Genomic DNA, 17,647 nt, shown 5'->3' with positions numbered 1-17,647 from the left:
GTGGGAGGAAACCGGGCAGAGTGCGGGTGAAACCCACGACCATCCGCAGGTTGCTGCAAGACCTTCCAACGTGCGGCCGGAGAGGAAGCCAGCATGAGCTGGACTTGAACTCACAGCGACCGCATTGGTGAGAGGCTCTGGGGTCATCGCTGCGCGAGCGCGCTAACCAACTGAGCCACGGAGGCCCCTAAAATTCTGTTCGTATTGTCTGCTGAGTTATGGATGCGTCTGGTTTTAAACTATAAATTCGCCGAAGCAGGGTGCAAACGGGTTATACAGCGTTAAGAAGACATTCCATAAATGCATTTAAAGGATTACCAAAGTGTAAAGCATATGGGTGTTTGAAAAGCGCTTTAACCATGAAAATGAAAAGCATGCCGTTGAGTGTTTTTTTGTTTTGTTTTTTTTTTTCACTACGATCAAGTATTTTGCTCATCTGTAGAGTCCCCTCCCCTCCGTTTGAAGTGACATATCAACCCGGTCACAGAGACGGCCTAGTTGGGTAGGCTGCAAGAATTAGCACAGCATAAAAAGGCCAGACATACTTTTCTTTCATATCGCTCATAACATGAGACAAATTCATTCAAGATGTCCACGACAGAGCGCCAGTCGTTTATCACCAACTCTCTCCCTTCTTCTGCTGCAGCCTGGAAAAATCACAGTTGTTTATACAGATCTGTCACGTGATCCGAGATGCCATTAATCATTTAACATCCAGGCAACGATCACATTGCGCTTGTGTTACCGTTTGCCTTTAGATAACATCTAAATTAAAAACCTTTTTTCAGAATTTGTGCCTGTGAAGATAGAAGTCGGCATGTGGAGCCTCTCGCGCGGTCCCAAGGGGCGAAATTAAGGAATGTTAAGATGATTACACAGACAGGCCTTTTACGGGTGCAAAAAAGAAGTGAACCAAAAGCCAACAAAACTGAGTCAGTGTGCCATGTCTCAGAGCAACACTTGTTCATCCACAGTCTAAGCCATTTAAAAATGTGTGTCACTTTTAACCCTGGTTAAAAGAACGTTTGCACCAGGCCTTTTCGATTAGCCGGTAACAACACAGCTTGGTCTTGACATACTCAGGCCTTTGCCACCGTCGTGGTTAAGTGGTTATGGTTTCTTGGGGTTACATAATACATTTACACGTTGGTATCCTATAAGAGAGAGGGGTACGTGAGAAGGTCTGCAGCAACCTGCGGACGGTTATGGGTTTCCCGCGGGCTTTGCCGGGTTTCATCCCACCATAATGCTGGCCGCCGTTGTATTAGTGAAATATTCTTTAGTACGGCGTAAAAACTAATGAAATGAGGATTGGATGCGTGAGGATGAAGTTCATGAGCGATCATTGGATGCGTGAGGATGAAGTTCATGAGTGATCATTGGACGCGTGAGGATGAAGTTCATGAACGATCATTGGATGCGTGAAGGATGAAGTTCATGAGGGATCATAGGATGCGTGAAGGATGAAGTTCATGAGGGATCATTGGATGCGTGAGGATGAAGTTCATGAGCGATCATTGGATGCGTGAGGATGAAGTTCATGAGCGATCATTGGATGCGTGAAGGATGAAGTTCATGAGGGATCATTGGATGCGTGAGAATGAAGTTCATGAGGGATCATTGGATGTGTAAAAGATGAAGTTCATGAGAAATCGATGGAGAGGCTGAAGAATAGAGTGAGTGAGGGATGGAGAAGGTGAAGAATAGAGTGAGGGATGGAGAAGGTGAAGAATAGAGTGAGGGATAGAAAAGGTGAAAAATAGAGTAAGGGATGGAAAAGGTGAAGAATAGAGTGAGAGATGGAGAAGGTGAATAATAGAGAGAGGGGTGGAGAAGGTGAAGAATAGAGTGAGGGATGGAGAAGGTGAAGAACAGAGTGAGGGATGGAGAAGGTGAAGAATAGAGAAGGTGAAGAATAGAGTGAGTCGTAGAGAAGGTGAAGAATAGAGTGTCAGGGATGGAGAGGCCGAAAAATAGAGTTTGTGACGAATGGAGAGGCTGAAGAATAAAGTGAGTGAGGGATGGTGAGGCTTAAGAATGGAGTGAGTGAGGGATGGAAAGACGTAGGCATTTAGTACACTGTGCACGTATAAAGAAAAACAAGTGAAGGGATACACACAGGATGGCCTTCACTTACAATAAAATTCGAGAAGAAATAATTTATTTCACGCTCAACAATTAAATTATCTCCCGGAAAGTCGACCGATAATTTCGGCCAATCAGCACATCCCCTGTTTCCTTATACTAGGCTCCGTGAGCTCGCTGAGGATATGGAGGAAAACTTATTGTTGCGCGGTGAGAAACTTATAACGTCTGGACAACACAAGAGACTAGGAGGCAAACGACTTCCTGTCTGAGTACCGTTAAATGTTTGAAGACGGTTACTATTATATTGTCACTATTAAGCGTGATTTTATTTTGAATTTTCTTCTGAGGCTGTACGATCCAAAAACGTTGTGTGTGTCCGGCCCTTCCGTGTTATTCTTGACACGTGCAAAGTTTTTTAACTCTGACTAAAGTTAATGTATAATCCAACTGAGACCAGCACACCGATATTAAGAAGTTTGGGAGCCTAGTATATACATATGTCAAACATGCATGGCGTCTGTTTTGATCAACATGTCAATCCAATCTTTAAGGGTTACGATGATAACTTGCACCTTGCTTCACAGAGCAGTGAGCAGTCCCTACTAATGATAATAACAGAACCGGCTGTTGTGTTTGTTTAACATATGCCTTTGTCCATCTGTGGGACCAGACCCATCTAATGCGGGAGTTGATGCCCCTGATGATGCCAAACAGCTGCGTCAATCGTCATACGTTACGCGAGGGTGACCGTCTAGTATATACGCCTATTGAGATTACCATCAGTTGCTGGAGTGACGAAAGAGTTTGAACCCGTCAAACATGTAGCATGGTCATTGAATGCATGTAGGCACCCTGCGGCGAACTTGTAACATAAGCTCCTGTGAGCTACGCCTGGGAAGTTTGATGTGTACTGCATGGATTATTTCTTCCTTTGAAACTTATTGGCGAATCCGGGTCGTGTACAAAATGTGAAGACGCCTGTCTTTCAAACGCAAGAATACTAGTGGCGTCGCTTCATCCCCAGCCTCGCAGAAGGAACCCTCGAGAATCATGTCTGTGGCCTTGGGTATGGAAACCGATAGCGGCTATGCATGCTTTCGCTCTTCCTACTGATTATTTAGACCAGCTCAATAGGTGTGTGCACATGTACATATACTGTGTCTTCTTGTGGCAGGGCGAGTCCATGCCGTCAAAGTGTTGCCGCCACTGAAGTATCAAGCCGAAATCAACAGACACGACACCTCACGCAGTCACATTACACTGGCATCGGGCCATCTAGTTCTCTTTCCTTGCTCTGCCTCGCCAAGGGAGGCAGCAACAAGTACCATTTTTCAAATCTTTGGTATGACCCGATAACGCTTTCTTTAGTTTTGACATACATATATCTTCCTTCTCCTCAATTAGAGGAGGCTGCTTACATTCCCACCCGTCAAATAATGGTTTTTCTTTTAATAGGGCAAATATCATCTCCAGCTTAATCCAATGTAGATGACTTATTAGGCCTAGATTTTCTATTCCGGGTGTGGCGTTAAGCCATAATCATTCATTCTATTCCGGGTTCTCGTTATGTGTAGTCACTAAAAATCGCCTAAATTGCCTCTCCGGTTATCTGATAGTACAGTACTTCCGGGTCTTATGTAGTCTACGATAAATATATTATTACATGTAGTTGATGACTACCCTGCATGTTTCCCCATATGACTATGTGTGTGTGTGTGTGTACATGTATACATTACGTCATGTTACCCCTACATACCATCCATACGTGGCCCGTTTCCACCACCAGTGTATACTTGAGCGCCTTACTAGTACAATATTCCGGATAAATACAACAACAAACAAATTATACCACAAAAACGACAGTTTCAAGAAATAGAGTTTCGTTCTATTTAACCTTATCACATTTGCGTCACATTCTAGTTAGGAAATATTCAATCCTTTTTCGAACCCGCCTTTTTTTCCGTAAAGAGTTTTAATTACACTTACATAGGTTTAATTGCAAGTTAATTCTCATTTATCGCAAGTTATCGCGCCTCTCATGTCATTCCCATTCATAAGGGTTCTTTCAGTTTTAACATTCTCAATCAAGTCTAAGGTCGCTCTGTGAAACCAAATATAATTCAGAGAGATCTTGACTCAATGGTTCACGACTCAAATGCAAAAGTGAGTAGAAAAGTCCATCACACGCCTAGTCGTCTTTTGTCCCAATGTAACTTTTATTACTCCTGAAGCAACAAGTCAGTTCTTCGAAAAAGCACTTAAATAACAAATATTAACACCTGTTCATGTAACCACAATAAAAATGCAAAGCGTGCTTGCATCCCATGTATGTACATGGGATAACAATAACAATACAAAAAGCTTTGCCCCCACATACATCAAGTATGGCACAGTTCATTTCGGAAAATGTATACAATGGCATGTAACTGTTGCGAGTACAGGAAGATTCCAATCCAAAGCGAAGCCTTCCAAAAAAGGCATTCCATGTACAAAGCGTGCGTCTCGGAACAAGTGTCGTTTTCTGGACGCCAACCGTTCGTCGTAATTAGAATATCTGGGATTCTTTGTTGCCTCACACCATCACATTCCCAGTTATACACGTACAGAATTTAAGGTCATGCTGATTTGGCCCCCTAGTCTGGTCTTTTACGTTTGTCCTATACAAAGCAGGGAATGGTCAATAGATTTGTGACAACTTATCCTCGTGTGTACATGTATATTAAAATTCTGCATCAGCCATGAATAGTTATAAACCCATCAGCGTACGCATGCGTGGCATGATATCAAGACCTACAAGCAAGCACGGCAATGTGTAGTGTTTGATAGATAGGAATGGCTATTCCAGGTGGTCCAGAGTCTAGCGTGGGAATGTAACACTACACTCTTGTGAATCCACGCCAGTGATGTTTCTAGTCAGTGAGAGCAGTACTGACCGTGTGGACGCTTAAAATTAAGAGCTCTCTATTACCGATACCAATACGTCACGTCCCCTCTGACGTCACTCTCTGACGTAACCGGTCGTCACATCATCGCACGGACACCAAGGCGTTCACAACGGTAGAATTATGATCGATTCGCATGCTCATTCGCTTGTCCTTAGCGAACAGCTTTCTGAACCCTTGTCTGTAGCTCTCGTTGAAGTAGCCGTAGAGCACGGGGTTAATACAGGGGCTGAGGTGAGCCATGATGACTGTAGTGGTGAAGTGAGTGGACGTCACGAGCTCCGTATAGAGGATCAGGAAAGACACGATGAAGAACGGCAAACCACATGACTACGAATAGCACCAACACCGTCACAAACATTTTCACCAGTTTCAACTGTACCTGAGTGCTCTGATGTATAGGCTGGAGAGCGAACTTCTGCGAAGTCTTTCGGACAAAAAGCAAAATTTGCAAGTACATTATAGATATAACGGTCACGGGCAGTACAAATAGGAAAGCGCCCATGGCGACCAAGAACCAGCCTCCGCTGAAACCTTCAGGCCAGAGTATGGCGCAGAACACGTAAGTCTTGTCCAGGTAGTCGATGTGGCGTTCCGTCAAACCTACGGCACCGGGCTGGAAAAAGATAACGCGACAAACCACACTATGACGACGACAACCCCAGACACCACAGGGGTGAACTTGATCCCGATCGGCCGAGAGCAGCTCTGCTTGCAGATGACGATGTAACGATCAATGCTGATCATCATCATGGTGAGGATGGAGGCGGAAGCGCTGACGAACTGGAGGAAGGAAAGCATCTTACAGAGCACGCCGCCCAACGCCCAGTGAACGGTGATCGGTGGGCGATGATGAAGGGAATGGTGATGGTGAAGAGCAGGTCGGACAAAGCAAGATTAGCGATGAAGACGTCCGTAACGTTCATGGAAGGGCGTCTTTTCTTCCGCCTTATCACCACCAGCACCTGGAAAATAACAATTCAATTATGAGTTCGTAGCTGGACACACACCCCAATTACAACTTCCGTTTTTTACGAATGTAATTCTGTGTACTGTGTAAAGTCTTTGCTTGGCTACCAGCCTGCCATGTTTGGTGTACAGGTGCATGCTTGGTATCAAAATGATGGATACCAAGCGAAGCTTTGGGGAGGTATGAGTTTTAATAATGAAAGTTTGAAATTCTGGGCGAAAGGACACAAGGAGACAGGTGGTGATGAGGCTGCGAGGGACGTCTTTGGCGTTGGTAGGCGCCCCTCCCAGCTTCCGGTATGGAAAGGTACAGATTTTGACGGGTCAACCTATATCAAGATTTTTATGACGTCTTTCTCACAGGCGTGGCCAGGTATACACCAAAGCTTATCGGCCGCGGAATGTCTGGGACTGTTTTATACACTAAAGAAGAACATAAAATGTCAGTTTCATACTTTTGGAAGCTGGCTTACTGTTAATGGAACAGGTAACTGCAGAACTGCACAGGTGTAACTTCCCGAAATAACATGTATTTCTTGCATATCAAAAGGCTTATACTAGTATTAAAACCAGGAAGTAGTGAAAATTACCACTTCACGTACACGTACGCGCAATTCTGTGGTCGCGTGTGAGTCCAACTCTGAATTTTCCTCACGACAGTTAAATTGTTCTCTTCCCTCTTTTAAGAGGGTTATCTCCACGATGTGATTATCCCTAATCATTAGTAAGTTCCGGTCCATCGGCTATAACCTATTGGCAAAATCATTGCTTTCCATTATTTCGCTCACAATAGGCCTTTGTATCTGACAATGGCTGTCAGCGTCAATTGTACTTCACGCGGTAAAAGCATGGAACTGCACCTCTGTTTTTGTCTTTTTTTCCCTTTTCTCTTAATGATACACGTATAATGGTTTATATTTTGTGTATCCATAATGAATGCAGCTAACAGTCAACAATTACATGTGCATTGTTAAACCATGCCACATGTTGATCTACCCTCTAGCTCTACATTAAACCTTTCTGACAATAAACAATCGACCTCATTCGTGTTACAGTGTGCGCAAATAGTACGTTGACCACTTGTCTGTCATCAACAATGCACGTCTACGTTACGCATGACAGTCAGTAAGTTGCCAAAGGTCTTTGGTTTAGTTAACCCGTACATTCTATGCTATCGTCGACCCAAAAAGCTGGCCCTGATAGCATAAGTGAAAATTCTTGAGTATTAGGATAAAACAACAGGCAAATGAATGACTAAACCAAGGAAGATAAATGATAAATAATCCCTTAGACAGATTACCCTTAGCTTCAAATAACGCGGTGTTTATTCAGAAATAACGATAGTAAAACAACTGGCAAATACCATCCACAATTGTGAGAGAGCTGTATATGCAATGTTCACATGTAATTGGAGGAAATAAAATTTAAGCCATTTGCACTTTATCCCTTGGCAGCCGACAACACCATCTACTTTTGTTGTCTGTAATCTTAGCAATATCTCCACATCTCGTGCTGTGTTTGGGGCAAAACTGGTCTCTCGTATCACCTCCATCAGTCGGTGAACTGATACTTGGCACAGTTTCTGTTTTATAACACATTGTCTTTGTGTATTAATCCAATGTTCTGTGGGAAGATGTGACTTTTTGATAACGAAGGATATAGGCAGAGTGAGGAGTGTATAGACTATTAGCTGTGTTTACAAAGCTACTAAGGAGGTGAACCAGACCGGTCACGGCCACCAGCCGGAACCAATTAGAACTGTCGGTACATGGGGACAAGGTACTGTTCCCAAAACTCACCAGCAGGTTGCTAACGAAGCCCACCAAGAATATAAGAACCAAGACGATGACCTCTACGTAGGTTTGACCTGTAATGAAAAAACATAAAAAAGAAAAACTTTAAACTATTTTACATGAAATTCGGTATCCTAACATGAAAGGTTTTTATATGCATAGCCCTGCCATCTGTGTTTAGGCAGAGGTTTTCCATCAGCCCGGGGATAAGAACCTGAACACCGTCCCCAGATAGGATCTGACGACAGGGCCCTTATAGCTCGGCGAGGTAACGTGATCCACCAGGGTGGTGCTCCTAAAAGGAAATTATTTGATATGGAAGTTAATTTCACAACCACCGGGGCATACACAGTAGGAAAGCACCTGTTAGGGCAATTTCAACCAAGCCATGGCCACTGTTTAACGTAATTGCTGCTGTGTTTTGACAACTTGATTTAGTGCGTGAGAAAGTTTCCTTGCCAAAAGTTGAGGTAATTTTACACTCTGTTGAAACGCGTCATTCCTCGCAGTGTCCCAGGGTCTTCTGTGCAACCAGCCCTCTACCCTCACAGAGACCCTCTGGTACTGACTTTACCCAGTCGGGTCTGGGTGAGGGTGGCGCAAAGAAAACTAGCTCTGGAATCGGGTGACACGAATTCAACGAAGAGCAGAGTGAGGCTGCGATGCTCTAAATTAGTTCCAAATGTTATAATTCACCGTGTGAATTTTTCACATTTCAAAGCATTATACTTTTCCTCTGAGCAATTAAACGTACCATTACTATTCCTAATAGACTACAATACATGGTTCTCTCAGAAGCCTAAAGAATGTCGCGTTCCAGAAGTTAGTGACTGGGTGGGGTCTCATTAGAGCATTTTGCTCTTGGGGCGAAAACCTTGAAGTCGTTGTACCTAACAATGTACTTTGTCGATGCGTGCGCCATTGAGACTAAGTGCTAAAGTGGACGGAGACGATTGTCCAGTCTCCTGTGGAGCCCACCAAGGGAGAGTCCACGAGAACAAGTGGTTGTCGACTTCAGGACACATGTGTGCATGCATTCTTGACCATTGCCAATCACTGGCCGTTTTACTCATAATAGTACTGGCACAAAATCCACGGTTGGTTTTAAGTGGTTCCTTGCTGTGTGTTGTGAAAGAATGACATTATACCTTGACTTTCACATATAAATGGAATGGTTATTTCACAAATTGATAGTAATTTTAAGGGTGGTCGTGTGGAGAACCCGTTTTCAACAGACAACAAACAAAATGTTGCTTTCCAGCATTACATCATTGTTTTTTCTTCTTTAAATTTTGAATGTTTCCGGTTCCATTTTTGGAATCATATATATTAAGATTCGGTTTAAAACATTACTTTTGCGATTCGCTTATCAGACAAACATTTAATCCTTCTACGACAAAACTGACAACTAATTAGCGAACACAATGCAATCGCCATGAGTTCATGTCCAGCTCACGCTGGGTTCCCGTCTGGTAGTACGTAGGAAGGTCTGGCAGCATCTTGCGAATAGTCGTGGGTTTCTCCTGGGTTCTGTCCGGTTACTGCTTACCATAATGCTGGCCGCCGTCGTACAAATGAAATATTCTTGAGTACGGCATAAAACAACACTCAGATAAATAAAATAAATAAATAAATGACCGTAAAGAAAACATTGACAGTTATTTAGACGATAAGCATGAGTCCTATTGATGCATCGTTGGGAAATAAGATACATTAAACACGATTAAAAGACGTAAAATTATGTTAACCGGATGCTGAAAATGCCGAAGTGACGCATTGGGAACTAACACTAAGGCCCGCAAAGCCCACATTTCAACCATTTAACCGTATTTTTCGGTAAAAAAAAAAAAACCCTCTTAACTGACAAACACTTTTCGAAAAAGGTTTTTAATGATGTACTAAGATATGTTTTCAAATTTGAGTATTACTGCAGCCAGAAGTCACAAATCTGTCTGCCATGTTGCCCATATGGGGCCTATTGATTCCAAATACACAGATACCAAGAGGTGAATCTATATCCCTAATGGGATATAGCTGAAACAGATGAACAAGCGAGAAATATGTGATTAGGCGTGCATTTTATCTGTATGATGATTAGCTTTACATAATGACGAAAATACCATCGCCCATGTAGTCTATCACAGTGGCATACACTGATACAGGTATAGATCCTCATGAACCCGGGGGCTAGTTTAGATCGGTTTGACCACAGCATCCGGCCAGTGCCTGGAATGACGACCAAATCTTCAAGTGTAGCGTCCCACGTGTTCCTGTAAATTCCCCACATCCCTAGCTGGTATTTGTGTTGCCAAGTGCTCCTAGCGGGTGGCCACTAATGGACTGGCAGGCAATTCACACGTTGGCCATTTCCGTTCATTTGCTCCGCTGGAATTGGGGACCGGGTACAGTTTCATGCCTATCAGACATACAGGCGATTAAAATGGAAAAATAGCCAGAAATTTATCATTGTTGTAGTTAAATAAAACTGACAGCCATCATTGGGAAGCTGTGATCCATCAGGTTAAGTTTGACAGCAGTCACTGGGAGACGTCTGCTTTTCCTAAACTTGTGACACCAGAAAACCATTTTGCTTAATGGGAAATAGATGTTGGTCCGTGGCGTGACACTCAGCCAGAACTAATCACCATCCAATAACAACTACCCAATACCTGTCTGGATATATGTATTTCTCCTGCAGAGACATTAGAACTTGTCAGGGGACGGGCACAATGATATCTCATCCTCCTTGGGTCATCCAGATCCCTCAAGTAGAGAATCATCTCACACCACACTCACTTAGACTCATAGCAACCACCTACTTAAGACGTCCCGCGTCCTGGACAAAACGTGTTCATTAAATACAGTTACGTAATCTTGAAGAAGTAACGGGACACCCTGTGGTAACCAATGTAAAACAATGGGCTTAGTGCCTTAAAGCTAGCAGGGAATACCACGCCTCAAGAGGGTGACAGGGTGCTGTCCCAGCAGGTCTAAAGACCTGGGAGGAGCTGGGTGAGACTGGGAGGGACTGATAAATTTGCAAGGGGTCTTAACCTTATAGTAATCATGCCCCTAACACTTTCTGTCAAATCCAAACAAAAGCTTGTAAATCGCTGACAAATCAGAGTGATGGAGGTGAAACCCGTTTAAAAGCACAATCAGTGGTGTAACTGTATTGTTTTTTCATGGAAAATTCAAGTACATGGAACTTTTATTTAATTTAGTGAAGAACGCAGAGAATTGTAAGTGCAACTTTCACGACTCCTTGCTGTTCTCTGTAGATGACTCGAAAAAGGCTATACATAAAGCGAGGAGCATTACAAGCATATCAGGCGAGTCTCCACACCTAAAAACCCGTGTTCCTTAAACTCTGCAGCACAGTTAACTTCGAGAGAGACGTCCGCATGATATGCCTCCACACCCATGTTTCTGGAATGCTGCTTCAAAATTCTATTCTACATTTTTTGTCTGCATGTCTGCGTCTATGAGATGCTTTGATTATCACATTTCCACGATGACAATACGATTAGTTGAATTAGCCATTGCAATACACGTTCTATTCTTTCTTTGTTCATTCTTTTAGACTCATTTATCCAGATTAAAGTAAAAGAAAGCTAAAATATGAAGTAATGTTCATCATACAGAGAACTGAAAACTACGCGTAAAAATACTTTCATTTATGTTTTTAAATTTTTTAAAGAGTGTTGAAAGGCATTCAAATATTTGAATTCTATGGGCCATAGTGACGGTATTTAGGAACTATGTCGTCACATCACCTTTTTTCCCGAAATTTTTTGAGAACATTATTTCAATAATCTTTTACTCACGGGTTAAAAGAGTTATTACAACATTCAGTGTCGTGATTCAAATTGGAAAAACTCCCTGTGATGTCAGAGTTCCTAAACTCTGATAGTATGTTTCATAAAGCCCACCTTAGAATTCAAAGATTTAAATGGCTTTCACAAAAATTAAAAAAAAAATAAACGAAAGTATATTTATGCATAGTTTAAAGTTGTCTATTTGATGAACCTTACTTCATATTTTAGCTTTCATTTACTTTAACAAAAGCCTTTCTCTTTACTTTCCAATCATCACTAAGCACATCCGTTGTACAACAAAAGCTATTTCTTTACAAGCTTTACAAGCAAGAATATGTATATCTGATGTATAACAAAAGCTTTTTTCTTTCCTTTCCAATCATCACTATGTATATCCTATGTGTAATACTAGTAAAAGCTTCTCTCTTTCCTTTCCAAGCATCACTATGTGTATCTGATGTAAAGCAAAATCTTTTCTCTCCCCTTTCCAAGCATCACTATGTATATCTAATGTGTAATAAAAGTTTGTGTTTTTCCTTTCCAATCATCACTATGTATATCTGATGTAAAGCAAAAGCTTTTCTCTCCCCTTTCAAGCATCACTATGTATATCTAATGTGTGATAAAAGCTTTTCTTTTTCCTTTCCAAACATCACTATGTATATCTAATGTGTAATAAAATCTTTTCTCTTCCTTTCCAAGCATCACTATATATATATATATATATCTAATGTGTAATAAAAGCTTTTCTCTTTCCTTTCCCATCATCGCTATGTATATCTGATGTATAACAAAAACTCTTTCCTTTCTAAGTATCACTATGTATATCTAGTGCAAAATTCTTTCCAAATTACTAGTAGGAGTGTAATTATAATGTGTGAGGAAAAATACTTGAACGTCTAGAATTTCTTATCTGACTGACACTTGACGCTGTCCCCAAGAATATATTATGACGGCGGCCTGCTTTACTGGTGGATGTTCAGGCCTGGATTTTGTGACTAAGCTAGAGTTCATAATATTCGGGCATGCCTTAAATCAACAATTGATACAATTTTTCCTATGGCTTTAAATTTGAAGAAAAGTTGGCGTTGAATTCATGTAAGCCAAAATCACGTTGTAGAAAGAGATTTGCATGTTACCAGATAGAACCGTGTTCACGTGCCGGATTTATTATTTTGAAGAAAATTCACGTTGAGAAGAGAGATTTCGTGTTACATGACATTGGGTCACGTTACATGTAGTCAGTCATGCCCCAGACTTCTCGGTACAGATCCCTTTACTGTGCTTCCGTCACAACACCCTTAACATGTCACTATGAATCAAGTACATGCAGGCTACTGGAGACTGAGGTTTCTGAGTTAATAAACAAGGGTGTGCCGCTCTCTGAAATCTGAACAGAAGCCGACAATCTCTGTTCATTGCGTAACGTTGTCAACTGGTGGAGTTTCCATGTTTCCCAAAATGTCAAAGACAACATATAAACAAATGCAACCCTAAATTGCCATACTGTATGCGTTATGTCGGGTGGGGGAGGAATAAGCCGAAGTTAACCGAGGTTTATTGCTTGCAGATGAATGGTGGATATCTGGTTAAAGCCTATACACCCTATACATTTACAGATTCGGCATGTTGCTTCGCAAATAAATATTAGCAAATCCATTTCATGCTTTTCAGGCTTAACATCTAAGCCTACTTCTTGCCTATGCTGACTCAACTTAGCTGCAGACATGTAACTCCGAATCGAGTGACACAGCCACCAAAGTAACAGTATGAAACATGATCAGATGTGTTGTATTATGCTCCCTCTCCGAGCAAAAGATTTGTATTTTAGACTCGCACCTTGCTTATGTTATGCGGTATAGCTTTGCAGAGGAGTCTGGATAATAAAACAGTTTGAAAACTTAAGGTAAAGGGAGATCAAGGGTGTTCAAAATTCGAAATCACCTCTAACCTTATCATAACGAAATATGTCTGACTTTATTCCAAGATACGTCAATATACAATCTAGAAATTCCCTGTACTGAAATAGGTCTCACTTCACCAGTCCTGTACCTTCAGAGTCATTTTCACAAGCCATTTTGGGGCTAAAGTCCAAATCTTTAAACTTCTGTGCGAAACAATATATTTGGAGTTGGATGCCAATACGTTTTATAGATTTGATACACGTATTTAAGAGTTTACATTGACAATTTTAGGGCTATATCCCGAAATCCCTAATTGATCCGAGTCCGCCATGTCTCCAGACATAAAGCCAGCTGGACAACTTCAGCGGAACATACGGACTTGCTGTTTATGGTTACACGCAGCTAAAACCAAACATATTAGGTACAATTGCCCATATCTATATCGTATAGTTAGCCCCCGACCGACAATCTACACACACAACCTTCTGAACACTATAAATATTTCTGTGCCTTGTTTCCGGTACCCTTCCCTCTCTCCTCCGTCTTCATACAGGCGCCCGAAATGACTCTTCACCATATCATCTGATGCGATACAAAGACACCGCTATCTACTTCAATTACGTGATATAAAGGACCAATTTATTACAGACTCATTGAGCATATGGCCTCTTAGCCCCTCTGGGCATGCAAATCTTAATTGTATATCAGTGACTATATCGCTAATTGCTACATCACATCCTTACGTCTTTCCTTTCCTAAACACGTTACGTCATGCGACGGCATCTGGTCACGTCCCTGGAGTCCCGTTCGCGCGCATACTTCCCGCGGTGTTCTCAGGAATAGCCAGAAGGAGCGGGATCACCACCAGAGCGTTCCTGCATGTGGGCTGTTTCGAATACTTTGAAACGTAATATGTATTCACACACAGCGCCTGTGGGACACAAGTTGCCAGGGATATCATACATTGGTTACCGGGGATATCATTCTCTGTCAAATGCAAACTCTTTGCTGAGAACGTTATTCCAAGAGATGTAATGGCCGAAAACACACCGAGAAAACTAAACATTGGGAAAACTTGCTATGTTCCGAATCGGTGTGTATATGATCCCTAGTTTTTCCGGAGTTCTGCGCATGTTTATGGCTCAGAGGAACACCTAATTGCAAAATCTGCCGAACTGCGAAATCTTGGTTGAGATTCTTAGTTTGTTACGACTAGGTCCGAGTATCTGTTCTCTCCTCGAGTGTATTTCGATCTCACGGTTGAATAACTGCAGCCTACTGACGTCATCATGTAGGATGGCCAACAAATTTGGCTACCAAATGATCTCATTCAACCGAAAATTTTAAAATGTCACATTAACGAATTCAGATATTCATATTTTAACTTGATTCGACACAAGGCTATAAGAGGGAGGCTATATTGTAACCAAACACTCCTGATTCTCTTCAAGTTTTAAATGTTAATGATCTCCACATATGTATCTGTGTACTCGTTGATAGTCATACGCCAAAACCAAATAAAAACTACTGCTCAGTGTAGCTTTATGTGATATGAAGCACGCGAAAAAGAAACTGCTATGATGGGAAAATCTTGATGATTAATTAATAAACTGCAGTCATTATATTGCACACTAAACGTGTGTGTTGCGACCTACATTTGAAGGTACAAAGCAGCTGCCACTTGGGGCAACGCTTACAAGTTTGGTCGATGTCCTTGTGGCAGCAGGTGCGTGTGCAGGCGCACACGGCGAACAGGGAAAGACGTAGGGGCCTACAGGGAACATCTTTACTCGGTTGATTGACTATTGCGAGATAACGTCTTTAATTGTCAATTCAATGGTTGTGTAAGAACTTTGTTAACCTGTCTACTCAGTGTATGACAGTAAATCAACCACAATCTCAACTATAATAGACAGTCTGTACGAACTGTAGCAGAGAAGGGTGATTAGCTCGTGAAAATTCACGTGAGGTTTATTTGTGAATTACTGTAAATCAAATATAATTTCACCTGGTTTTTCACCATCCTATTGTAACAGGGTGATTCTGGTTAGTGAAAATTGCAGTGGAATTACAGAAGACGTAGTAACTGTACTTCTCGTCAATAAATGTCTCCTCATCCCTACTGTATCGTTACTTTGGACTTCTACCCTTAAAATGCTTTGAGGCAGAGCTTTTACAAATTTGTGTATGGTAAGAACATCAACTTGGCCAAGGAGTTCCCGCGAAAGGAGAAGAATATGGCACTAATCTTTAATCTTGACCGTGTAAATCTTGACAGCGGTCGCGTATATGTCACACACGTTTGTAATCTTCCAAATCTCAAAATCTCCACTCTCCTAAGAAGTGGATGAAATCTGAGGCTTCATCCGGGCATCTGTGTCAAACCTCATCATGTCAAAAAGGCCGGGTCACACTGAAATTCAAGACCGGAGGTTCAAACGGAAATCCGAGCACCTGCCTCATTCACCTGCTGTCTGTGGTTGATGTAAAGTCATGACATATGTAACGGTCAAAATAACAGCAAATATTTTTTCTCACCAGCAAAAATAAAACGGTGAACTTGCACCTTTGACATCCGTAAGTGCGAGTACATCGGGGTTAAAAAGACTAGCTTGTATCAATTGCAACCGTCAAAACATCCAGTGAAGTGTTCACTTCCGCTCCTTAGCATCAAGAGTTTTACACAGCTGCACTTCAGCGGAGAGAAGACCGACTTGAAAAGGCCACAATTAACACACATAAAGGACATGTCAATTAGTCAAGTTGTCTTTGGCAATCTGCTCAGTGCGCAGTAGACATGACTACTAACATAACTGTTCTTAATACCCTTCTCAGAACTAATAACGTAAGCATAAGCTACATTTAATGCATACAACTGTATTATTGTATAATATAACTAATTCTTGTATACAAAACCCACCCAGATAAACATTCTAATACGACAATCAAGGCCATCTTGACACATCTGGCTGTTTCTCGGGGCGGTGAAAAATTAAAACGCAAAATATTCAATGACATATATTTTAACTGTCTTCGTGAGACTGTCATTAATTGTCTGACTGTGTGTGTGGCACGCTGTATGTGTCATTGACTGGGACAGATAACACTGTGTAATGTTTTGGCGCTTGATATCTGATGTTGTGCAAACAATAAAACTTTCATGCATCTCTTTTTGACAAAAAAATAAGCTTAAAAGTTCAAGAAAAAAGTTCAAAGATATACAAACAGTTTGCAAATGGATGGTTCGCACCGTTATCTTATCGTATCATGACAAACATTTACATGGCAATTAGCTTAGGCTTAGGAGTTTCCAAGGAAAGTTTACACTGTTAGATGTGTTCACAAAGAAGCACTTACCTGCCCAGTGTTCTTCAAACTCTGAGTAATAGGTGAAAACACTCTCATTGTCCCAGGGGTCGATGATCAGGAATCGGCTACCTCTCCTCATGGTGACTATTATCCGTGGTCTCACTGTTGTCAGATGGTCGCTTCACACACGTCCGCGATAAGGCAGGGGATTTTCTAACTTTGATACATTTCCAGATAAGATATATAGTAGCATCTCATGTACATTCAAGCCACGGTCGCCGTCATGTAGTCTCTGGCTTTGTAGTCCAAGCTGCCTAAACTGCTCATGTTTTCACTGGGCGAATTGTTATTACAACGATTCTAACAGGATACAGAACCTCAGCGGTAGTTGAATTGTTTGTAATTTCACAATGGTATCAGATGTACACACTTCTGGCAACGAAGACGCCTCCACATGCACAGCACATGTGTTAGACGATAGGGAACAAACCTTCTAGCTCCGCTACCGAGCAAAAATGGGTTGCAAAAATACCTACCAGCGTTGCTGAGATTGTTAGAGAACCGTAAACTGACCAGGTGTGACATTCACTGTCCAGAGTCGAGTCGTAAACTAACATAGAGTGTCAAAGCGGTTTATCGCTGACTGGTAAGGACGACAGGGTCGTTATCACTAACTCCAGCCAGCGTTGCTAACAGTCCCTCCTGGCTAATGTTAGGAACTCCGCAGACCAGTCCAGTCGGATTAGTTTACGAGGTTGTAGACATGTGACAGAACGCCGACCAATCAGCGTCTGTCGCCGCGGCCAAACCACACCTCTGTATAG

The 17,647-nt window shown here is 41.9% G+C and overlaps 1 protein-coding gene across 1 annotated transcript; it reads right to left on the bottom strand.

Annotated features, from left to right (window-relative positions):
• Nucleotides 1–3,985: 3,985 nt before the first annotated feature.
• LOC135467416 (allatostatin-A receptor-like) lies at nucleotides 3,986–16,962 on the bottom strand. Its single transcript, XM_064745188.1, is given in 5 exon segments — nucleotides 3,986–5,351; nucleotides 5,353–5,629; nucleotides 5,662–5,894; nucleotides 7,799–7,866; nucleotides 16,872–16,962. Coding segments are annotated over 5 exon segments (906 nt in total). The 3' UTR covers nucleotides 3,986–5,114.
• Nucleotides 16,963–17,647: the final 685 nt, after the last annotated feature.

Source organism: Liolophura sinensis, chromosome 6, assembly GCF_032854445.1.
Source record: "Liolophura sinensis isolate JHLJ2023 chromosome 6, CUHK_Ljap_v2, whole genome shotgun sequence".
NCBI classification, from domain to species: Eukaryota; Metazoa; Mollusca; class Polyplacophora; order Chitonida; family Chitonidae; genus Liolophura; species Liolophura sinensis.
This window is presented reverse-complemented; position numbering and strand designations above follow the sequence as displayed.